The sequence below is a fragment of the Notamacropus eugenii genome, chromosome 4 (genome assembly GCF_028372415.1).
Source record: "Notamacropus eugenii isolate mMacEug1 chromosome 4, mMacEug1.pri_v2, whole genome shotgun sequence".
Classification (NCBI taxonomy): domain Eukaryota; kingdom Metazoa; phylum Chordata; class Mammalia; order Diprotodontia; family Macropodidae; genus Notamacropus; species Notamacropus eugenii.
In genome coordinates this window covers 123,277,734-123,302,536 of record NC_092875.1, presented here as the reverse complement: position 1 = coordinate 123,302,536, position 24,803 = coordinate 123,277,734, and the positions used below count along the sequence as shown (strand labels likewise).

Sequence of the window (24,803 nt, the reverse complement as noted above, 5' to 3'; positions counted from 1 at the left end):
TTTCCCTGATGTCATGGTACTCTTTGAAAACAAAGAACAAACACAACAGCAAAGAATTGGATACAAAGTGGGTGCCCATCAATTGGGAAATTACAACCAATCACTAACCAACTAGTACTATTATAACTAGTAATTTTAATAAAATTAATTACTAATTAATTTTAATAATAAAATTACAGGGAGAGGGTGCAGCTAGATCATACAGTAAATAGAGTGCTAGGTCTGGAGTTAGGAAGACTCCTCTTCCTGATTTCAAATCTGGCTTCAGACACTTACTAGCTGTGTGGACTAGTGACATAACCCTGCTTGCCTCAGTTTCTTCATCTGTAAAATGAACAAGGAAGGGAATAGTAAACCCAAGTATCTGCCAAAAAAGATTCAGATGAGCTCATGAAGAGTCAGACATGAATGAAACAATTGAACATCAATAAGAAAAGAAAGAGTATGAAAACTTCAAAGAATCATGGGAAGACCATACAAAGTGTTGCAAAGTAAAGGAAGCAGAACCAGGAGAACCTCACACAAGTACAATAATTTGAAACACAATCCTTAAAAAAGTTAAGTGCAATATAATTATAATGGCCAATATTGGCCGTATAGGAAAGATAAGGAAATGCACCTTCTCTTGATGGGAGTGGGAGGCCAAACTATGAATATGGATGATCAAATAATTGTCAGAGGCAAGTTTCTATGTCCACTGGTTCTTTGTTACCAGGAAAGGCTCACAGGGAGGGTGGGTGAGTGAGTAAGACTGAAAATGAATGTCATATAAAAACAAAAAAGCACCAATAAAACTGCAAAACTAAAGAAATAAAAACAAAGGAAATGACAGTGGAGAGATTATCCTGTTAATTTTGACTTTGCAAGGACTTTTCTGTGTTCTTATTCCTAAAATCTATCTGAAGGATCTTAGTGTAGGGGAAAGCTGCCACTTGAAAATTCACGGGACATTTTCATCTTCATAAAGGCTCTTTTATGACAATTCCAAGATGCAGTAAAAGTCCTAATAAGAGATAAGGAGTGATGTAGAGAAGGAATGATCCCACCCTACAGCGAATGCTCAGGGAATTAATAAAGGACATGGGGTAATTATTATTTGTGTGGACGTGAATCTCATCATGAAATTTTTCAAAGGTCAAGCTGCTAGGAATGAGGTAATGCTGTTATTAGGATGAAGTAAACACCATTTTGGCTTTTTGCAAATGGGTGTTTTTCTTTTTTTCTTTCTTCTCATCTCCTTTTTTTTTCTTAAACAATCTCTAAATTGCTTTCTCCTCTATCTCACCCATCTTTGTGCAAAATGTTTCTAAAGGTCACACAGTGCTTTCCTTTTTGGCTTGTGGAACAACGTCTTAATAGCCTTGTACAGGGGGCAGCTAGCAGAAGAGATTATTTGCTTACCGGGTTGGAGGTTTGGAAAAGTTGTGGAAAATGACCTTGGATTTGACTTGGCTAAAGAGAGAGGGCGGGGAAAGGGTGGGAGAGGCAGAAAAAGGTCTCGTGTTCAAAATAGTCTTGATTTCTAACCAATCCTATGGCACAAGTGAAACATTTTCATAGATACTTTCTAACAGCTTTGCAGTATTTTTTTTTTTCACATGCTTTCAACAGTAATGCTGTTTTCAAACAGACTGAAAGAAACACTGTTCAGAAGGCCCTGGGATGGTCTATAGCATATTGCTGGAGAGATACAAAAGTGGCTTTATTTAAATGGATGTTTGCATTGGAGTGAGTCTAGAAGACCTACCTGCACATAATCCACACTCCTCCCCAGTGCTTTGAATGCTGTGTACATTACTTCTCTTTTTCCACCCCATTTTTGCATGATGCAAACACTTTTGTTGGACAAGACCAGTTGGGTTATGTACTGGGAGCTCTCCTTATGTGACTCGTCCGTCTCACCAGGGCCCTTTGTGTGGAAGTTATTCTTCCAGATGTAAGTGGCCGCAGTGTCCCTGCCCATGACGTCTCTGAAGATCTCCAGCATATATAGGTCATCATCTGAATTGCCATCTATGACCATGACCACCTTAATCCCAGGATAGGTTAGCCTTTTCACAGAAAGTAAACATTTTCTTAAGTAATCAGGGTCTTCTTGGTATGCAGCAATGCAAAGAGCCACAGATTTGTTCAACTTAATAGGAGTTTCTAGTGATCTTCTCATTTTCCTGTGCTCTAGAAAGGCAAATAGGCTTTGGATGATAAGATGTGAGGCTAAGAAAGCACCATAGAGTCCAAAAGAGAAATAATAATTTTCTGTTTGGAAAAACTGGTAGCCAACAATATAAGCAGCTGTGATCCCCAGGAGGAGGGAGACTCCAAAAAGGGTAGTTCCAATTATTCTCAGGATACAGATAAACCTCTCACAATGCATCTGTAATAGAATAAAATAAACAGAGTGAACCAGAGATTGGCAAATGTCTTGCCATACATTCTTGGGTTATTCCTAGAAATACATTTAAGAAATTTCCAACTTCACATGCCCACCAGAGCTTAGAAACTCTGGCCAAAAGTTCCCGAGTGGTACCTGTTCAAATGACATCAAAGTAAACTGGAAAGGCTATTGATAAGCAGAATGTATCCCCCTCCCCTTCTGTCAGAATAAGCTCCTTGAGGAAACAGACTGTCTTTCTCTTGGTATTTATATTGCCAAGGCTCAGCACTGTCTGGGAATCAATTAGTCACACAACAAGTCTTTATTTTAAGCACCCATTTGGTGCCAGGAGTTGTACTAGGTATTGAGAATATAGCAAATCCCTGACAATGAATTGCCTTGCAATGAATTTCCATTCTAATGGAGAGAAAACCCACAAGAAGCTATATAAATCTCTACAGCTTAAAGGAATAAAACATATTCAAAGTAGTTAAATGCAAGATATTTGGGAGGGAGGCTACTAGCAGTTGGAGGAATCAAGAAATTCTATCCAACAACCACATACTTCAACATTTGCAAAATATGAGCCGAGTAAGGAAAGATAAAGGGGGCGAGATTGATCATTCATTTAATTTTATATATATATCTTTAGTTTCTACTTAAAAGCAATCTACAGATCTACCAAGCTTCATAGCTATTTGACTAAGGTCCAGTCATGTAATCTCTCTGTTCCTACAGCAACTTCCTAGCTAGTAGAGGGTGCTTCACACAGTAGGTTCTTGATGAGCATTTTTGTTTTGAGGCAATCAGGGTCAAATGACTTACCCAGGGTCACAGAGCTAGGGCAAGCATTTATTGATTAAATTTCTGAAAGCACAGAGCTGACCATGCTATCCTTCTATTCAATAAACTCCAGTGACTCCCAATCACCTCCAATATCGAATACAAAATCCTCTGTTTGGTATTCAATGCCCTTCATAACCTTGCCCCCTGCTACCTTTCCAGGCTTCTTAAACCATATACCACCCCCTGCTATTCAATTTTCTAAACCCTCCCATCCCCCACATACATACTCTTCAATACTATGACACTGGCCTTTGCATTGTTCCTGGCACAACCAAACCATCTCCAGACTCTAGGCATTTTCTTCTTCAGTCTCTTCAGTTCCTTCAAATCTCAGCAAAAATCTGCAAGAAGCCTTTCCTGATCCTCCTAATGTTAATGCCTTTTCTCTAGGGATTATCTCCCATTTATCCTGTCTATGTTTTATATTTATAAAGTTGCTTTCTTGTTTTTTTCCCCTTCTTAGACTCTGAGCTCCTCGAGAGTAGGGACTGTCTTTTGCCTTTCTTTGTTTTTCTAGTATTTTAGCTCAGCATTTGTCGAGTCATTTTAGACACGTCCACCTGTCCAAAATCCCATTTCTTAGCAAAGATATTGGAGTAGCAAAGATATTTTCATTGTCTTCTCTAGCTCATTTTACAGATGAGGAAACTGAGACAAACAGAGTTAAGTGACTTGCCCAGGGTCACACAACTACTAGACTGATTTTGAACTCAGGTCTTTCAGATTCCAGGCCCAGCACTATCCACGGTATCACCTAGCTGCCAATGTGCTTCATGAACATTTGTTGGCTACTGATTTAGTACCTTTTATGTGTATGGTTCTGTGATATTGGTTCTTCCATCTCTACCCTTCCCCTCCTTCATCTTCAAGGTATCCCTTGCAGGGTCATGCCTAGTGTAGATATTGGTCTAGCCAAGTCAGAACTTTAGCTTATCTTTTATCAAGTCATGAATGTTGAAATACTACTATTAATGACTCTGAAGACTTTGGATCCCGTGGAAGACTTTCATCCCATTGTTTTCCCCCAGAAAAATATACAGAAGATTGGCTTTTATATGACTTATAGGAGCTACTGTGTTAGTCTATGACCTGAAATTCTCTTCCTTTTCCACAATCAGATTTTACCCACCCTCCAAAGACTAGCTCCAATCTTAACATTATAGAGTTGATAAGATATAGGGAATACCATGTGGAGCTCAGACTTGGGTTTATATTCTATCTCAGACTCATTATAGCCGGGTGCCTCTGGGTGAGAGAATTCATCTCCCTGTGCCTCAGTTTTCTCATCTGTAGTACAAGAAGACTACATCTGATAGTCTGTAAGGTCCCTTCCAGCTCATGATTTTTTGAACCCTATGATCTCTCCCATGAAGCAGCACTGTGTATTAGACTTCTAGTCTGAGGATCCTGAGTTCTAGTTCCATTTCTGCAACCAATTAGAGGAAGGACACGGGATATATCATTTACTGTCTCCTTCCCACTATCTGTATTGTACACAGGAATAAAATCAATAGATCCCACAAGCATGTACAAAGCTCCTTCTTACGTGGTAAGTATGGAGCAAGGAGCTATGGATACAAAGGCAAAAATAAAAGTCCTGCTCTCAAGGAGCTTATATTCCACTTTGTGAGGCATGAGAGTGATAGAGAACAACTTGTAAAAAGTAGAAAATGTAAAATATATGCAAAGTTGTTATTTGTTGACAAAGTTACTGTTTGTCTTTTGTTTTCAAAAAAGACCATGACATCAGGGAAATGATGACGCGACTTGACATGATTTTGATTTGAGTGAGGGAGGGCTGTGCAAGGTCACTGGCCTCACTTTCTCATCCAGAGTCATCTGGATCCAGTGACCAGATATTCATTAGGATGACTGGAGATGGCCCAGGATGCAATAGGAGACCTTGGCCCTTTTAAGCTAAGGCCTTTTCAGGTTCTCACTTTGAGTGACATAATGCCCATTCGGGGAATAGGCCTCTCCTCTTTGAACTGATCCAAACTTCACAGAACTAATTTCAGCCAAAGGGCTGCACTTGAGGACCTAGTGGGCCACACGTTGCCTTGAGGCTGAAAGTAAATGAGTATGTGCTAAGGAGAGATATCAAATGGCAAACCTACAAAAGTTCTCTCATTTGGCATTGACATAGCTCTTTTTACCTGTGCTGATACAGAGAGCTTGTAAGGTAGATCTTTCAGGAATAATTATTCATATTTCACATGTAAAGAAACTGAGATTCAGAGAGTTTATGCGAATTTCCCATGAGTGCCCAGGTAGTGACTGAGGCTAGACTCAATCCCAAATTTTCCTGATTCTAAGTTAAGCTCTCTATGTCCCCTATGTAGTTCTTCCTTGGTTCCCAGAATCCCTACTAAGGCTGCTAAGTGACACAGTGGGATGTGGAATCCAGGAAATTTGAGCTTCAAACCAGCCTCAAACAATAACTAACTCTATGACCCCAAGCAAGTCATTAACCTCTGCTTGCCTCAGTATCTTTCACTATAAAATGGGGATAAATAATAGCCCTTGGGCTTGTTGTAGGATCAACGAATGATATTTATAAAGCCCTTAGCACAGTGCTTGGCACGCACATAGTAAGCGCTATGTAAATGTTAGCTTTCCTCATCATCATCCTTGTTGTTACAACTCCTTACTCCTACTTAACCTCTGTCATCCTTAGAGGATAATTATAGCACCTACCTTGCGTGGCAGGTGTGGCAGTTGTAAGGATCAAATGAGATAATTAATACAAAGTGCCTGAACATCTTAAAGCATTAGCTTTTTAATTAAAGCTAATTCTAATTACTCTTGACTTGACCTTCTTCCTTCCCACCCCTACCTCTCCATAAGGCCAAAGGGAAAGAAGAAGAAAAAATAACAGTAGGAGATATGCCCAGAAGTCCAACCCCTCCATTTCACAAATGATGAAACCAAGAGGAGTGAATTGTCCAGTTACACGTCTGTTAGCAGAGGAATCAAGAGTATTCTCCTGGTGCCCTGACTTCCAGTCAAGCACTGGCTTCATTTAACCAGGCTACCTCCTCGCCTCCCTTCCCTCTCCTCACATTCAGGAGAGGTTTTGGCTTCGCACTCTCCTGGACCTGCAGAAGGAACTTATGACATCACTGGAAACCAGAGTAGTGAGATGAATCGGAGAAATGCTAAACATTTAGCGCCAGGCCTGTAAGCATGGTATCTCCTCGTAAACAGAGCTGGGCAGTAGGTATGTTGGCAGTTCCCAAGGGCTCTATGAACCAGCCCTCTAAGAACCCCAGGAGCACGGTCTCCGCCTCAGAACTTTTTGTTTCAAAGAAATGAGTCATTCTCACAACAGTGAGCAAAATCCAACCCAGCTCAGACACTTTGCCAGGGAGAAGCATAATTGTGTGTGTGGGTGTGTTTAACAAGTGCCAAAGGCAGCGACTTGAGCTCCTCTTCTTGGCTTTCCGTTATGCACATTTTCCTTGTATTTATCAACATAAGACATTGATACACTCTGTGATAGCGTCTGCAGAAACTGAAACACCACCTTGGAGGGGCCTCAGACCATCCCTTTAAAATTATCTTGGGAAAAGTTATTAGGATACGGGAGACAGGTGGTTGAAGTCAACCTTTGGTGCTGCACATAAAATGCTGACGCTAACACAGCATCTTCATTTGAACATGGAGAACCTGAGGGAGAAGATCAGGGCTCACCACCTGCTTCATGAAGCCTATCCTGATCCTTCTGAACTAACAGCGATTTTCCTGGAGTCAGGAAGATCTTCGTTCAAATCTGGCCTCAGATACCTGTTAGATGTATGACCCTGGGCAAGTACTTAACCTCTGACTGCCTTAATTTCCTCAGTTTTAAAATGGAGATCATAGCACTTACTTCACAGGCTGGTAAGGATATTTGAAATGAGATATTTGTAAAAGAAATGATTAGCACAGTGAAGTGAAAGGAGAGAACAAAAGCTCTGCCAGGTCCTGCCCATGTGGATAGAGTTCATGTCAGACTTTTGTCAGAGGGCACACTTGTTTTATTGCGTAAATATGTACTGCTAGAAAAAGGTGATTAATTTTTTTTGGCAAAGTAAATCCTGAAACCATCAATGATATGGCTGGGATTGTGATTAGGGATAAAGTATCTATATAGATGAAACAACAGATTCTTGAACCATTATTTTATTATCAGAAGCATTATTACAAAATTACTTCCCATATATGTGTGCTGCAGGTCCAATTATACTGTAAGTTCCTTGAGATTTTATAGGTCTTAACACATTTAATTTTTGATTTGACTCATCATGGTTCTATTCATAGTATGGTTGCTCAGGGAATATTTGTTATATATCAATAAATGACTGAGATTGAGAAGGAGTCTTAAACGAGGATAGCAGAGGTAGAAATTGACAAGTTCCAGTAGAAATAAATGTGAACTTGGAGCCACAGGACCTGAGGAGGGAGAAGAGGAAGAGGGAAAGGTGGGAAGGAGTGAGAGGAGGAGGAGGGAAAAGGAGAAGGAAGAGGAAATGGATAAGAAAGATAAGGAGAAGGAGATTTAGAATATTAGGTCTCTGGGTTTCTCTTATTAGCACACATTTAGGCAGTATTTTATAGTTACAAAATGGCTTTTCATTTATTTTATTTGACCCTTGAAGCATCTCAGGGGGGTGTGTAGGGCAAAAGTTGCTCTCCATATTTTACAGATGGGTAAACTGTGGCCCTACTATATTTTATGGAAATTTATAGCTCTCAAAGCTCTTTCAGTGAGGTAGTATGGTTTAAATCTGGAGTCAGGAATTATAACTTCATATCCCATCTCTGACACCTATAATGCACAGATATTTTACAAGCTATTTTAACTCTCAAAGCCTCAGTTTCCTCATTTGGAAATTGGGGATAATAATAGACTACCTACCTACTTCATAGGGTTACTCTGAGGAGCATATATATATATATATATATATATATATACGTATATATACGTATATATACGTATATATATGTATATACTTTATAGGATTGTTGTAAGGAAAGGACTTAGTTGATCTTTGAACACAATTGAAATTTAACTTATTAGATCACAATGCCTTTCAATTTGACTACCAAGCTTCTTGGATAAAAAAGGCCTTTCCCTCTCCCTTTTCTTTTTTCATTGCCCAATAGAATTAAAAGTAATAGTGGAGATCCCTAAGTATTATTCCTGACTCTGAGAACCAGATTGACCTACCGGTAACTGTTACTTTTAAAAGATCTATCCTTAAATTTGTCTGGTCCACTCAGAAATTATTCTTTGCTTAAATCAGGGTGAGGAAGGGAGAATTATTTCCTCTTCTTATGGATGAGGTAACTTTGGAATGATCTGTCCATGATCTCACACATAGAAAGCATGAGTCAGCATTGAAAACCTCACATTGGGCCCCCATGTTCAGCTCTCTTTTACCCATGTTCCACAGCCTCTTTATAAACCTAGACCTTCCTATAGCAGGTGCTCCATGAATGCTCAATTTGTCTCTTCTCTGCTCTGATCTACAACTTGCCTACAAGTGTTCACCAAAGTCAGCAGTTTTGTCCAAATAATGGCTGGAACTTTTCAGCTCACCATCTACCAATTAAACAGGATCCAAGGACAGCAGCTGGCTCCAACCACAGAGGAACTTCATGATTTCTCAGAAAATCAGAATCCTACAGAAATCAGGATAACTGAACATTTCAGTGCCTCCCTTTTCCATTCAATAAATGCTTAGTGAGGGCCTACTACATACAAAGCTTAGTTGACAGAGGAAGATGAATGAGAGGAGCAATCCTTGTCTTTGAGGACTTTACAATTTAGTAGTAAAAAATAAAAGATCAAAATAATGAATAAAAGTTAGAATATGAAAAACTACTACACAGTCTAAGGAGGGGGAGACATTTTTTCTACCTTAGAGGACCGGAGAAGGCTTTTTCTTTTCAGTCAAAGTAAAACAAAGTTTACTAAAGTGCACCATATTGAGTGGATTCTTTTTTCCCCACTACCTTAGATTTTTATTTTTTTAAATTTTTTAATGTTAATTTTTTTATTTTTAGTTTTCAACATGCATTTCCACAAAATTTTGAGTTCCAAATTTTCTCCCCATCTCTCCCCTACCTCCACCCCAAAATACTGAGCATTCTGATTACCTCTTCTCCCAATCTGCCCTTCCTTCCTTTATCCCCATCTTCTCTCTTTTCTTGTAGGGCAAGATAGATTTCTATACCTCATTACCTGTATTTCTTATTTCACAGTTGCATGCAAAAACAATTCTCAACATTTGTTCCTAAAACTTTGAGTTCCAACTTCTCTCCCTTCCCCCTCCCCACTGAGAAGGCAAGCAATTCAATATAGATTATACCTGTGCAGCTTTGCAAAAGACTTCCATGATAGTCATGTTGTGCAAGACTAAGTATATTTCCCTCCATCCTATCCTGCCCCCCCCATTTATTCCATTCTCTCTTCTGACCTTGTCCCTCCCCAAAAGTGTTTACATCTAATTACTCCCTCCTCCCATTTGCCATCCCTTTTATCACCTCCCCCACCCCACTAATTCCTTTCTCCCCTACTTTACTGTAGTGTAAGATAGATTTTCATACCAAAGTGAGTGTGCATGTTATTCCCTCCTTAAGTCAAATGTGATGAGAGTAAACTTCACTTTTTCCCTCTTACCTTCCCCCTTTTCCCTCCATTGAAAGAACTTTTTCTTGCCTGTTTTATGAGATAATTTGCCCCATTCCATTTCTCCCTTTCTCTTCCCAATATCTGCCTCTCTCACCCCTTGATTTTATTTTTTTAGATATCATCCCTTCCTATTCAACTCACCCTGTGCCCTCTGTCTATGTGTGTATAATCCCTCCAACTACATATTGAGTTGACTCTTAAGAAGCCTCACCATTTGCGATGCTTGTATTGACAAGCAGGCCAGATAGAATCTGAGGCAGATTGAATCTAAGCTAAATAGAATCTGAGCACCTTCATGGAGTCAAGAAGGATCTTATATACAGAAAGACTGTGGGAGGGATCTGGGGGTGGTCTAGTAGTGTTTTGATGGGAAGAGGGGTTTAGGGAGAAAAGAAGGCTTTTCAAAGGAGGTTAAGTTTGAACTGGTCCTTGGATAAAACTCTGAAAAGTAGTTGATGGCAAAAAAAATTTCCAAGGGAAATGAGCAGCATAATTGAAAATATGGAAGCAGGAAAGCATTTTATGTGTATGTGCATGTGCGTGTGTGCGCACCGATGTGTATGTGTGTGTGGGGGTGTAGGGGGTGGCGGATGTATGACAGACAGCAAATAGTCCAGTCTCTTGGTGTTGGGTAGTATCTACCTTATATATAAGAACCTCAAGCCAACTCTCTAAGGCAATTCTCCTACTCTATACATGGAGGGAGATAGTGGAATATAATGTTGAGAAGATAGGTATGGTTAGAAAGTAGAGGAATGTCAGACTAAGTGATTATTCTTGATGTGGTAGAAAGTGAGGAGGCATTGAAGAATTTTGAGGAAAGGATGTAATGATCATGGCTATCCTTCAAGAAAATTATTTTATCAGTGTTGTACAGAATGTGTTGGGGAAGACAGACAGAGACACTATAGGAAAAGAGACCAGTTAGGAGATCACTGTAATAGTCTGAGCATAAGAAGATAAGGGTCTGAATTAGAATAGCCTAAGTGAGGATAGAAAGGACGGATGATACTATAGACCCAGTATGGAGGTAGAAAGATAGGACTTGGGTAGTGATTAGATATGGGCAGCTAGGGGCAGCTAGGTGGCACAGCAGATAGAGCACTAGCCCTGGAGTCAGGAGGACCTGAGTTCAAATGTGACCTCAGGTACAATACTTACTAGCTGTGTGACCCTGGGCAAATCACTTAACTGCAACTGACTTGCCAAAAAAAAAAAAAAATATGGGCAGCTACGCATGGATATACTGCTGGACTTGAGTCAGGAAAACCTGAGTTCAAATCTTCCCTTAGCCACTCAATGGCTTTGTTACTGCGGGAAGGTACATAAGTTCCCTCAGCTATAAAATAAGAGATAATAATAACAATTATCCCAAAGGGTTTCTGTGAACACCAAATGATATTAACACATGGCACTTTGTAGATCTTAAATAGGCAAAATATATATAATAAAATGTTATTAGTAGTATTGTAAAAATAGTATACATAAATACTAGCCATTATTACCATGAGGGACTATGGAACCAAAACAATGTGATGCCTAATGATGACACAATGGGAGGGCTAGGAGCTAGGGGAGGGCAAAGAAAATAGCGATTTTCTCTTGAAGATCTTTCAGTTGTGACAGAACAGGCCCCTGCTTCATAAAGGGCAAGGCAAGATTAGGTATCTATTTCTTAGAGAAAGGAATTGAACATAGAGGAAATACGAATGCTGCTTACATTTAGATGCCTGACTGCTATAGATGACCACCAACTGCTGCCTCTCCTCTTGCATGTCATGCAATAAGAAACTTCCAACTCATTGGAATGAGAAGCAGGAGACCTGAATCCTAATTCTTGCTCTGTCATTAAAAAAATCTAGTGACTTTGAGCAGGTCACTGTAAGCTACTTGAAATGCACTGAGAGGGTTTTGAATGAATGTACAGAAGATGAAATTACATCCTAATAGTTTTCTTCAGCTACAAAAAAGTGGTGTTTTATCCACCTGTGCAATTATCCATAAAATAATAAATATAAAAGGATAGTAGGATATCAACATTCCTAGACCATTTTTATTAAACTCTATGAAAAGATGAGAATTTTTACATCATGATGATGATGATAATGACAACGATGATACTGAATGGTTCAAATTAGTCTCAAAGTTTCCCGGTTCCTTTTTTGGCCTTTCTGAATCTCTGTCTCCTCAACCAAAAAATAGACAGACAGAGAGACAGGCAGACAGAGAGACAGACAGGCAGACAGAGACAGACAGACAGATAGATAGATGACAGATACATAACAGATAGATAAATGAAGTAGGAGTAGGAATTTGAATTAAATGACCTCTAAGGTTTCTTCCTACTAGAAAATTCTGCAATTTTATGAATCATGTTTTGGGTTCTGGCTTTGGTTAGCAGCCAGCTTAGTTGTTGTTCTGTTGTCGCCAATTTTGTCCGACTCTTCATGACCCTATTTAGGGTTTTCTTGGCAAAAATACTGGAGCGCTTTGCCATTTCCTTCTCGAGCTCATTTTACAGATGAAAAAACTGACGCAAATAGGATACAGTGACTTATTCAAGGTCACACAGCTACTAAGTGTCTGAGGTCAGATTTGAATTCATACAGATTTAGTGCTCTATGCACTGCTCCACCTAGCTAGCCAGCTACTTGGTAGGCATACATAACTAGGAAGGTCTCTCTAAACACTCCCCATTCTATCCCCCCCTACCTTGAGCTGTATCAATGAGTGTGGAATCGAGATGAATCACTAGGAGTATATCTATCCCTCCTGTAGCCAAAGCCTAAGTACTGAGCCATAATACTACAAGAATAGGTGCCATTTATTTAATACTTTCATGGGTTCATAGGGTATAGATTTGATTAGTCAATCAAGTACAAATCTTTATACTACAAATACAGAACTCAAAATATCCTACAGAACTCTACTGGAACCAGACCATCTGTTCACAGCCAAAAACCTTTACATACAATCAATCACCCAGTTATAATATTGATAATACATACTTAAGAACACTTTCACAGATATCACCATATTCATAATCTCCTAGATTCAAAAAAAGAAAAGTTTTCAAAATAAAGAGACCTAGAAGAGAGATCAAAATCATGGGGGAACAGGATAAGTTACTATCATGTCTGTGCTACTTTCTGCTACTTGAAATTAACTGAAGGAGTTTTTCAGTGAACATACAGAAAATGACACTGTACCCTAACTCTTTTTTTCAGCTATGAAAGGGATTGTTTTATCAATCTGTGCAATAGTCCACAAAATATTAAATAGAAAAGGATATTGAGATTACATAACTAGACCATTTCTACTGAACTCTATGAAAAGAGATGATGATAACGAAGATGATGATAAATTAATGGCTGAGTTGATTCTCAACATTTCCTGGTCCTTGTTTCTCCATCAAATCTACCTTCTGTTTTGTCTTGTTAGAGCCCAATTCCTTAGGGAGTTTGGTGATGAGATAACTAGGCAAATATATTAATTTAACTTATTTGCATATATGTAGTACCCTACTATTACCCCTCCCCAATAGGATGTAAGCTCTTTGAGGACAGAGATTCTATGTGTGTGTGTGTGTGTGTGTGTGTGTGTGTGTGTATGTATTTAGGTGTGCATGCATGTACGTATTTGGTGAGGCAATGTAGGTTAAGTGACTTGCCCAGAGTCCCACAGCCAGTAAGTGTCAAGTGTCTGAGGCCAGATTAGAATTCAGGTCTTCCTGACTCTAGGGGCAGTGCTCTATCCACTGAGCTACCTACTTTTCCCTAGTATTATTTCTTGACTTGGTATTCCTAGTTTGCACAAGACAGGATAGCCAGTTAATAATGTCTGTTGAGTAATACAAAAGAGATAATATATGCATAGCTTCCCCTTGCAGGTGTCATAGACCATCGATTTAGGGATAGAAGATGATTTACTCCAACCTTTTCACTTTTTATAAGAAGGAAGAAAGAAGTATTTATTTAAATTAGATTTAATAAGCACCAGTTATGTATTAGGCACTGTGATAAACTTTTTCTTTTACAAATATCTCATTTTATTCTCAAAACCAGCAAGGTAGATGTCATTATTAGCCCAATTTAATAGATGAGGAAGGGCAACTAGGTAGAGCAGTGGATAGAGTCCTGGACCTTGAATCAGGAAAACTCTTCTTTCTGAGTTCAAATCCAGCCTGAGACGCTTACGATCTATGTAATCCTGGGCAAGTCACTTAACCCTGTTTTGCCTCAGTCTCATCTGTTAAATGAACTGGAGAAGGAAATAGCAAACCACTCCAGCATCTTTGCCAAGAAAATTCCAAATGGAGTCACAGAGAGTCAGACGTGACTGAAAAACAACTGATCACATGAAATAGATAAAGAAACTGAGGCAAAGCAGAAATTAATCTACTTGCCCAGAGTCTCATGGCTACTAAAGGTGTGAGACAGAATTTGAACTTGGGTCTTTCTGATTCTAAGTCTAGGGCTCTATCCACTGCATTACCTAGCTGCCTTGATTATTATGCACTTGCCAAATACCAAACACAGTGGAATGCAAATTTAAAACCAGACAGTCTATACCCTAAAGGAGCTTATATTCTACTCTAGAAAGATAATACATTTGTGTGAAGTTACAGGAAGGATGAATGGAGCCAAAGAGGAGCAAATCCATCCGTCCACCTAGGAACAATGTCAGGTTTACTTGGATAGTGGTTGCTGGACTGGAAGGAGAGAACATGATGAGAACATGAAAAGGCCATGGAGTACTGAGTGAAGCAAAGCATGGCTGGGCTTGCCTGAAATAGTGGGTCACACAAAGCAATCACTTGTTAGGAGAGGGGTGGGATGGAATTACAGGAACTCAAAGAATGATAATCTCCTGAGCATAGTTCCTGATTGTGAAGGAACCCCTACCCAGGATACAGAGATTAAACTGAGACTGAGGGAAGTTACTTGATTTGTCTATGGTCACATAGGTAATAAAGGGCAGGGGTAGGATTTGAACCCAGGTCATCTGATCCAGAATTCTTTCAAATGCACTAGAATACTTCCATGTTTGCAATTTAAAGGCAAGGGGAAAGGAAAGAAGCATTTATTAAGTACATACTATGTGCCAGTCACTATGCTAAGTGCTTCAGAAATATCTCATTTGATAATGATTTCACTGCCTTAACTCATTGATTGGCCTGGTAAGTTGAAGGATAATAATATGATATGATATGACATGATATATGACATGATATGATAAGATATGCTGTAATATAATATGTGACATGACGTGTGATGTGATATGATGCGATATGATATAACATGACATAATATAATACAAAATAATATGATATGATATGACTATAATAATGTAATATGTACCAATATAATTTAGTATATTTGAGGGTAGGTGTCTCAGATCATTGAGAGGGAGAGTGGAGAGTAATCAGACATTCATCACCTACATGTAACTGCTCCCTGGTGTGAGGCTCTAATCTGATATTCAATATGACAACACTGGTCAGCTGCCCCAATATTGAGAGCAGAGGGAGGGCTATCATGCAAATGCAGGGCCCTCAATATGCTTCATAGATGGAAAACATTCAACTCTACTGTCCCTCTCAGACTCAGGGAACTATTAGTAAATATTAAAATAGTGACTTTTAGCTAGAACCTTACAGATTAGGAAGTGCTTTCCTAGTTCCAAGTATGATTATCCCCATTTTATAGCCAGGGAAGTTGAGACTCAGAAAGGATAAGTGACTTGCCCAAATCTGTATACAGCTTATAATTTGGAAATTCAGAACTTGAACCCAGATTCTTCTAATTCCCGAGTTCAGTGCCCTTGCATGATACCAACACCTCTGCCCTTTTAACAAACTCCCTCTTTTTTCTTGATAGTCTGTACATCAGGATTTCAGGTTTACTCTCTAATCTCTATCTCCATGGCTTTCATCTGAATTCAGGACCTCATCACCAGTCACAACATCCATGATTGCTTTCCTGACTCTAGCCTATCTTTTAACAATTCACTTTGTACTCCCTTGAAGACTCAGCATCATGACTAACTGGTATCATGTTATTCCTAATTTCTCACCTGGCTGGACTGCTGTGGAACTTTTCTGACTGACTTTACCACTAGTATCCCTTCCCTCATGGAGTACCTCCCCCCCCCCCCAAACTCCCAATTTTCAGCTTCCTTTGTCTTCCTCCATTAGACTTTAAATTCCTTCAGGGTAGAAATTGTCTTTCTTTTTTTTTTTCATATTCAAATCCCAAGTTCCTAGCACAGTACTTGACACAGCTTAATAAATACTGACAGACTGATGGAATTGATCATTCTTATTCCATTGCCACCATCCCACTCTTTTCCATGAATCTTTTATCAAAAAGTTTTCTATTGCCTATATAGCAAGTTTTAAAAATCCTACATCTATCTTTTAAAACACAGTTTTTCTTTTGCTTTCACGACACCTGCATTTCTAAATATGTTTATCTCTTCTACTCAGAAAGACATCCCTTATAACAAAGAAGAAAAAATTAATTCAGCAAAATTAACCAGCATGTCAACCTAGCTTGACAGCATATGCCATGAACCACACACATAGTCCCTAACCTCTGCAAACAAAGAATGAATGTTCTCTCTTTGAAGTTCCTCCAGAATCTGATTCTACTGTACTGATTTAGCTTTATCTCCCAACACTCTCCAAGCCCAAGCCAATCTCAGATAAGTACAAAATCTTAGAAAGATGGGAAGGATCTCAGAAGCCATCCTGTCCAACTTCTTACTTGATTCAGGAATTCTCTCCCCAACATCAATGACATATTTTCCCCCTGCCTGGAATGCCTTCCCTTTCCCCCTGTTCTTTTCCAAGTCCTAGTTAATCCTTCTAAGTCCAGTTCAAATCCCTCAAGAAGCCAGATCTTACTAAAGTTCCTTCTATTTCTAAAATTCTTTCATTCTCTAGTTCTACTCCAGACATACACTGTTCTCTTCCAGAGGCCCAACTGCTCTTGCCCTTATTTCAGCACCACACAAATGAAGATTTCAATTATCTAATTTCTTTATGCATTCTGAATTTTGCCTCTCCAGGAAAGTGGTCAGGAAGTGAGCATACTTACTTTGTACCTCTCTCATGGCTTGCTGGGTGTAGGGCACATGATGGGGACTCAAGAAGAACTTGCTTTCTTGATTTAACTACAGAAGAACATCCTGAGGCAAAGGTAATTGAGTTGTATGTGTGTAGTGCAGGTTTGGCAAGAAGGAAGAACTAAGCCATATCGAAGTGGTCCTCACAGTGGTCCAGTCAAAGAGTTGTCTGCTGCATACCTGTTGGAGCTCCCTGGCTTTGGCCATTTGTGGTCATGTATGCCCACTCTGAGCTACACAGCAAGGGGTATGCCCAGATGACTGAATGGAATGGGAGGACTGTCCAAGGTATCAAAGCATCAGAGGAAGATAAGGCAGAGCTTCTGAGTAAGCAGGATGCCCGTTATATCTAGGCTTTTCTTAAGCACCCAAATTGAGACATCTTGTGGCTGCTGAAGCCAGCATTGAGTAAAGGATAAGAATTTCAGAGTTACCTGCAAGTTACCTAGAGTCTATATTTAGTTAAGACTTCTTTGAGTATAGGACAGCAGAATATAGTATGATTGCTTCAGAATAGTGGGGCAATTTGTGGTTACAAAAGAAAGGAAGAAAGAAACTGCACTACATGCCTCCTTACATAAATCCTAAAGGGGGAGGGTGGATGGACAGTTTTCAAAATGTGGGCACTTTAACACAATTGTCCAGTAACATGGGACTCTTTGTGACCCCATTTTGGCAAAGATACTAGAGTGGCTTTCCATTTCCTTATTTTACAGATGAAGAAACTGAGGCAAACAGGGTTAAGTGACTTGCCCAGGGTCACACAGCTACTAAGTGTCTGAAGTCAAATTTGAGGGCTGGAAGATGAGTCTTCTTGACTCCAGGTCCAGTACTCTATCTACTGTACGACCTAGCTGCCCATGTTTCACACCCATACATAAATATACATTATGTGTATATGTGTGTGTGTGTGTGTGTGTGTGTGTGTGTACATTCATACATCCTCCTTTTTTTTATTGGACCTATGATTTGATTTCTTCAGTACCAGAAGCTCCTATTGAGGAACTTTCTAACAATGCAGACTGATGCCTGTACTGTTACTTGCAGTCTTAGAGTTACCTACTGGCTTTGAGGTTTTAAGTGACTTGCCACATGTCAGAGTGGGGAATTGAACTCAGATCTTTCCTACTTCAAGCCAGCTCTCTCTCTCTGTCTCCCTCCCCCCACACTGTTTCTTTCTTTCTTTGTGTGTGTCTCTCTCTGTGTCTCTGTCTTTCTCCGAACATATAAATTACTATATATTATGCATACATATATGTACAAATACATATGTACATATAAAAACTCACAGCTCATACTGCTATCACATTAATGTTTGCTCTTATAGTCTTGCAGAAACACACATGGACACATAAACATGTATGTGTATGGCTATATATATATATATATATATATATATATACACACCCATATGTTCAAATTTGCAAAGTATTTCACATACATGACCTCATTTGAACATCAAAACAACCCTATGAGGAAGGTACTGTAGGCATTATTATCCTGATTTTATAAATAGGGAATCTGATGCTTAGAAAGGTAAGTGGTTGAGATAGGAGGTCAGTCAAGTAGGGTCAGGTCTGGATAAAGTCCTGAGGAAAGGCAGGAAGAGCTCTTTGTAACCTTGGTCAGATCATGATTTTTCCAATTTTTTCAATCCATAAAATATTAATAATCATGTTTGTACTACCTATTCCAAAGGATTGTTGTGAAGGGATGTGGCTTACTTATAAACCTTAAAGTTTTATGTAAATGCAGGTATACTACAGCTACTTCTACTCCTGCTGCTGCTGCTGCTATGACTACTACACTACTTTTACTGCTAGTTCAGGGGATTCCTCTGCAAACTTTGGCCAAGAAGGAAACGGGCTGTGGAAATATATACTGATGCAATTTGAAAATTGGCTCCTCTCTTTAGGCTGTAGTCACTTGGCCAGAAAATATCTGATGAGACCTCAGTCACCTTATTGCCTAATGTTTTCTCTCTTTTATTTGGGAATTTTCAGAGGGAACCTTGACCTTTAACATTATAAATAAGATTTCAGTATTTTGGTATTTTGGCAACTGGCTGTTTATTAAGTGAACCCAATTTTTGCTTTGCTGGTACTTATATATAAATTTGCTCCTGTGTCGGTGTTTCATTAAATCTTTGCAGTTTGGAGTCAGAGGCAATAGCATACAATGGTTCTGGTGTTAGACACACAGCCAGGAAGACCTTAGTTCAAATCTCATTGTCAACATCTTTGACATTTATTAGTTGTGTTACCCTGGGCAAGTCACTTAACCTCTCTTTGCTTCAGTTTCCTCATCTTTTAAATGAAGATTATATACTTCGAGTTGGAAGGGTTCCCATAAATCATCTGATCCAACCTTCTCATTTTGCACAGGAAAAAAAAACCCAACAAAAAAACCCTGAGGTTTATGGAGAATTGCAGCTAGGTGCTACACCGGACCTAGAAGAAGGAAGACTTGAATTCAAATCCTATCTCAGCTGTGTGACTCTGTGAAACACACTTAACCTCTGCCTCAGTCTATCAGATATACCATCTGTAAAATGGAAATAATAATAGTACCTACTTCTCAGGGTTGCTGTGAGGATAAAATTAAATATTTACAAAATACTTTTCAAAACTTAAAGTGCTATGTATGTAAATATTAGCTACTATTATCATTCTTATCATCATTATTAATTTTACTATAAATTGCCATGGTCACAGAGATAACTAATAACTAGATAGCACTTTCAAGTTTACAATGGGTTGGCTAGGTAGTACAGTGGATAGAGTAAGAGGCTTAATGATTGTAAAGTACCTGGCACACGGTAAGCACTGAATAAGTGTTAGCTATTATCTATTATCTCTTTTTGATCCTTAGAACAACTCTGCAAAGTAAGTGTGATTATTATCTCCATTTTACAGATGAGGAAAAATAAAAAAGGGAAGTTGAGTGAAATTAAGTGACTTGCCCAGGACCACACAGCTAATAAGTAACTAAGATGGAATTAGAACTCAGGACACCTAGATTGCAGAGCAAGGATTTGGATCCAGCTCCTCTGATGAGGGAAAACTCTGTGGTATAAACGGAATAGAAGGAGTATTGGCTCTGAAATCGGAGGAACTGAATTCTAATTTTGCCTCTCATCATTCACAATGCCACCTATGAAATGGAATAGGGTGGGGGCCTGACTAAGTAGCCTCTGAAATCCCTGCTGACTGCCAATCTATGGGTCTACGATCCTAAAAGGATCTAGGTCCACATCCTGCTTCTGTAGCTTATTACCTATGTAACCTACAGCAAGTCACAGCCTCTCTGGGTCTGAGTTTCCTAATCTGTAAAATGAGGTTGGACTAATTTGCTTTTAAGTAATCAGACTAAATTAACTTCTGACTCTAAATCTACGACCCTATGTCTCCTACGCAGCTCTCTTTTCACTGATGGGTGATGGATAATCATTTGTTGCTATTCAGTTGCTTTCAGTCATGTCCGACTTTCTGTAACCACATTTGGTGTTTTCTCGGCAAAGATACTGAAATGGTTTTGTCATTTCCTTCTCCAGCTCATTTACAGATGAGAAAACTGAGACAAACAGTCTTAAGTGACTTGTCCTACAGCCAATAAGTGTGTCTGAGGCCAGATTTGAACTCCAAAAGATGAGTCTTCTTGATTCCAGGTCCATCACTCTATGTAATATCCATATTACATACCTCACTTGACTGTTCTAAGGATAAAATGAAATAATAGATATAAAACACTTTGCAAACCTTATGGAGAGATACAAATAAAAGTCAACTTTATTCCTAGGATGATGTCGTAGTTCAAATCATAGTTCGTTTTTGTGAAAGCTACCACAATGTATCACCCTAAGATAAAGTATTTCATAAGCTGGAAGGGACCTTGGGACATCCATTCCAATCCCTTCATTACACAGAGAAAGGAGACTATATATGATTAGAGAAATAGAATCCCTTTTCTAAGGTCACCCAGCTAATGAGAGGTAGAGACAACACTGAGTTAAGATTAGAACTTGGATTCTTTGACTGGGAATCTTTTCCACTGACTTAAAGGAAGGATTTTCACATCAAGGACTCTCCTACTGCTACCATTAGAGATATACTCCACCACTAATTTTTTGTGTACTCCTTAATACTAACTTATTTTAAATAATGTACATAATCCATATATTTATGTGTTTATAATGTATATACATATCTTCATATATCAAAGGAAAACAACTAGGTAAGCCTGCATTGAGTCAAAGGTTATTTTGCAGGAATAGGTAACAGTTTTTGAAACCCAGAACTTCTGTCTGTGTAATCTTGTCAGTCTCTTGAGGAGACTGTGGTCAAAAAAAAAAAAGACATGAAACTGACCTGAGAATATTTAAACCAGGAAAGTTTCAAAAATAAGAAATTATTTGACTGATTCTTTAGTGCAAAATTTGAAATAAAATTTAAATAATATAAAAATCATATACAGCCTTCTCCCCCCGCAACCCTTCCACCTTTAGTCTGCATTACAGTTGGCTGAACTGACTTTGAAAGATGGTATCTGTAACTGACACTTGGTGTGAGTTTGCCAAGAACCTAGAGTGCTTTAACCTTAGAAGTGTCATTTGAAAATCTCAATCTAATCCCTTCAAAGTCACTCTACATGGCTTTAGGGCTCTGTGAAATCTGAGACACACAGTCTGGAAATGGCCAATGGAAATTGGAAGCTATTTTCCCTGAAGCTAGGATCTTCATTCCCTAAAAGAAACCTAATTGCATTTCAAATAAAGAACCTCCTCCTTCTCTAGCCTCTCAGGACGAAGTCTCTTCCCCTTTTGGAGACGCAACTCTCCGCACTCAGCCATCAAGTTTGGGAAAGCCCCTCTGACCCAATCAGGATCCTTCCGATCTATTGCGTCACGTCTGCCCCCTGATGTGACGTCAGAGGCATTCCCTGCCCTGCCACGTGGGTTTGGTAGGGTAGGGGATGTGGGGATGTGCGGGAGCGAGCCTCACTCTTGCTCCGCGGCTGGTGGGAGAGCGCAGAATGCTGCTCAGCCTCCGGCTCCGGCTGCTGCCCTTGCACTTTCCCTGGCCCGGCTGGCACCGATTTGCCCAGCCCAGGCGTTTGAGGTGGGGGTAGTCGGGCAGCCTGGGTAGTGTAACCTGAGCGGCCCCTTGTAGGCCCTCCCCTCATTTCCCCTCTCCACCCAGTCACGGCCCCCAGCTCTCTCAAGCCTTAATTATCCTTTCAGCGCGGCTTCCCCTCGGGGTGGTTCCTGGGCTCCACCACAGTCTCTCCCAGGCTCACCCAGCCCACTTTTCAGACCCGCCCTCCCGCTTCCAGGGACGCCTTTTGGAGAGCGCTCTCCTCCGACTGATGCTGGGCGGGAACAGCGTGACGAGTCCGGGCTAAGGTGTGGATAAGCCCCTTCTCAGTCTCCGGCCCTGGCTCCCCCCGCCTCCCCCCGCTGTCTGCTTCGCCCCAAATCCCGACCCCAACAATCCCCGCAGCCCCAAGCCGCGGAGGAGCTGAGAGCCAGCCCCGACTGGTACACGAAGTGTAAGAAGGTGGGCTCCCCTGGAAGCTGCTCTCCCAGCCTAGCCCTTCAGTGCTCCCGAAGCAAGGCTTGCTCTCCGGGCAGAGGGGCATGTTCCAAGAGCGGACCCAGTTAACGGAGAGGCGTTGGTCCCGCCACCTCCTCCTTTCCCCTCTAAGGGTGCTTGGCCAGATGTGCATTAGCAGAAAGAACAGATGCTCCCAAAGAAAGTTGCTGAGTCCCCGCGGTTGGATCTGGGGGTAGGAAGAGGAGGGAGGCTAGGGGAAGGAGAGTGGGAGGGGCTGCGCCCCCGCCGGGTCGCGCTTTGCCGCGAACATACGAGGTGGCACTAGGGCCCTCCCTCCCTCGCCGGGATCCCTTCTCCCCCGAGCTGAGGACCAGGATCGCTTAACCCTTTACATTCCGCTAAGGGGAAAGGCGATCGCAGCAAGCGGAGAACTAGTGACAGAGGAAAGATACTAAGGATACACGGGAGGACTGGAGCAGTGGGGAAGGGAATGGGGCTGTCAACTGCAGCTCTGACTGGGAGTTTTGCTTTCCTAAACTGCAAGCCATTTCCCAGCTCCCAAGAGACAAAGATAGGAAACTCCATCCTGAGACAAGCGGTTCTCTCTCTCTCTTCCTCTCTCTCTCTCTCTCTCTCTCTCTCTCTCTCTCTCTCTCTCTCTCTCTCTCTCTCTCTCTCTCTCTCTCTCTCTCTCTCTCTCTCTCTCTCTCTCCCCCTCCCTCCTAAGCTAGGTACCTGCGCCTCCATTAAAAGGGGATTTATCTAAGGGGGCTCTGATGGGGTGGGGGTGAAAAAACTGATTAGCTTAACCTAAAATGCACTTTAAAAAAAAGTTACCTACAATTTTCTTTTGATTACAAACTTTCAAGGTCCAGCATTGTCTTAAGGCTTTATAAAATAAATACAAGCATACAGATATTTCTAGACTTACACATCTCCCGCCTATCTCTTTTATTTCAGACTCGTCCTATGCACTGAAATACCACCATAAATAACTTACCTTGTTCAGTTTTTGGTCATAAAGGTCTTCTTCAGCCTGCTGTGTGGTCCCAGTGGGTTGGTAGTGAGCAGTTCCCAAAATTGAGGTAATAAGAGATCAGATGAATTTGAGACGGCCGGCCAAAAAAATTAAAAAAATAAAAAATAACATTAAAAAGAGGGGTTCTGTAGAAACCCTAAGATGCACTGTTCTTCCCACTTTTAGTGGATATTGTAATTATTATTTTCTGTACTTATTATTTAAATTCAGCGTCGGGTCTCAAACTCTCGACGTGTATTGCTTGTGCCCTTAAAATAAATTACTAATTTTCCCCCCTCCTGCTCCCAGCTCTGTATAGGAGAAAGTATCCTTTCAGTTTCAAAAGCTGCTCTCATGAAGAGTCAGCAGAAGTCGTCCCAAGATGTGCAGCATCAGGAGAAAGTCTTCTTTGGCTGATGCCGGCCAGTTCAAGTCCCTAGTTCAATGAGCTTCTCAGAGTAGGGACTGGGTAATTTTTTCCAGACGTCTTGACTTTTTCTTTCCTGCTATTGCCTTTCTGCCTTCTCCAACTTGAGGGGGGTCTTTTAACAAGTGAGACTTGCTGGTTGTTTTAATAGGGCGGAGGATGGGGGTGGGGGTGAGGGGAGTGGAGTAGGGAGGTGTGTTGGGGGAGGGCGGGTGGGGAAGAGGGAGGGGAGGGAAGAAAGAGAAGGGAAGAAGGAAAAGAGGAAGGAGAGGGAGGAGAGAAGGAGAGAGAGAGAGGGAGAGAGAGAGAGAGAGAGAGAGAGAGAGAGAGAGAGAGAGAGAGAGAGAGAGAGAGAGAGAGAGAGAGAGAGAGAGAGAGAGCGCTGCACATTCAAAGTCACTTAATTTTGGGACCAGTTCAAACTCCAATGAATTCATTCAATTTAATTGCAAAGGTTTGCAGACAAATGCAAGCGCACATGTTAGCACCACCTGATTTCCTCTTCATGTACAACAATATGAACTTAAAGAAAAAATTTTTTTTAGCTGTGTCTGAACTGCATGGACCATTACTCTGATAAGATATTTTAAGGGGAGAAAAGGGGGGAATGATTCCATTCAAAGATTGAGCTGTATTGATGGGGGGAGGATACATATATGCATATACATATAGACATTCATGTATATGTATACTGTACCCATATACGTAAATGTATATGTTTATAATTATAATAATATATATATGTTGAGGGATCAGAAGAAAGAACCCTTTAATACCAA

General features: G+C 40.4%; 1 protein-coding gene across 1 annotated transcript in view; it reads right to left on the bottom strand.

The window, feature by feature from the left end:
• The window catches only part of HAS2 (hyaluronan synthase 2), a 42,070-nt gene extending 17,848 nt beyond the window's left edge, over positions 1 to 24,222 (bottom strand). The window contains exons 1-2 of the mRNA XM_072603185.1: positions 23,580 to 24,222; positions 1,748 to 2,374 (exon numbers count right to left, since the gene is read on the bottom strand). Coding sequence (XP_072459286.1) covers positions 1,748 to 2,374 — 627 coding nt within the window. The 5' untranslated portion in view covers positions 23,580 to 24,222. The remainder of the gene's footprint in view (positions 1 to 1,747; positions 2,375 to 23,579) is intronic.
• Between the last annotated feature and the right edge of the window lie 581 nt (positions 24,223 to 24,803).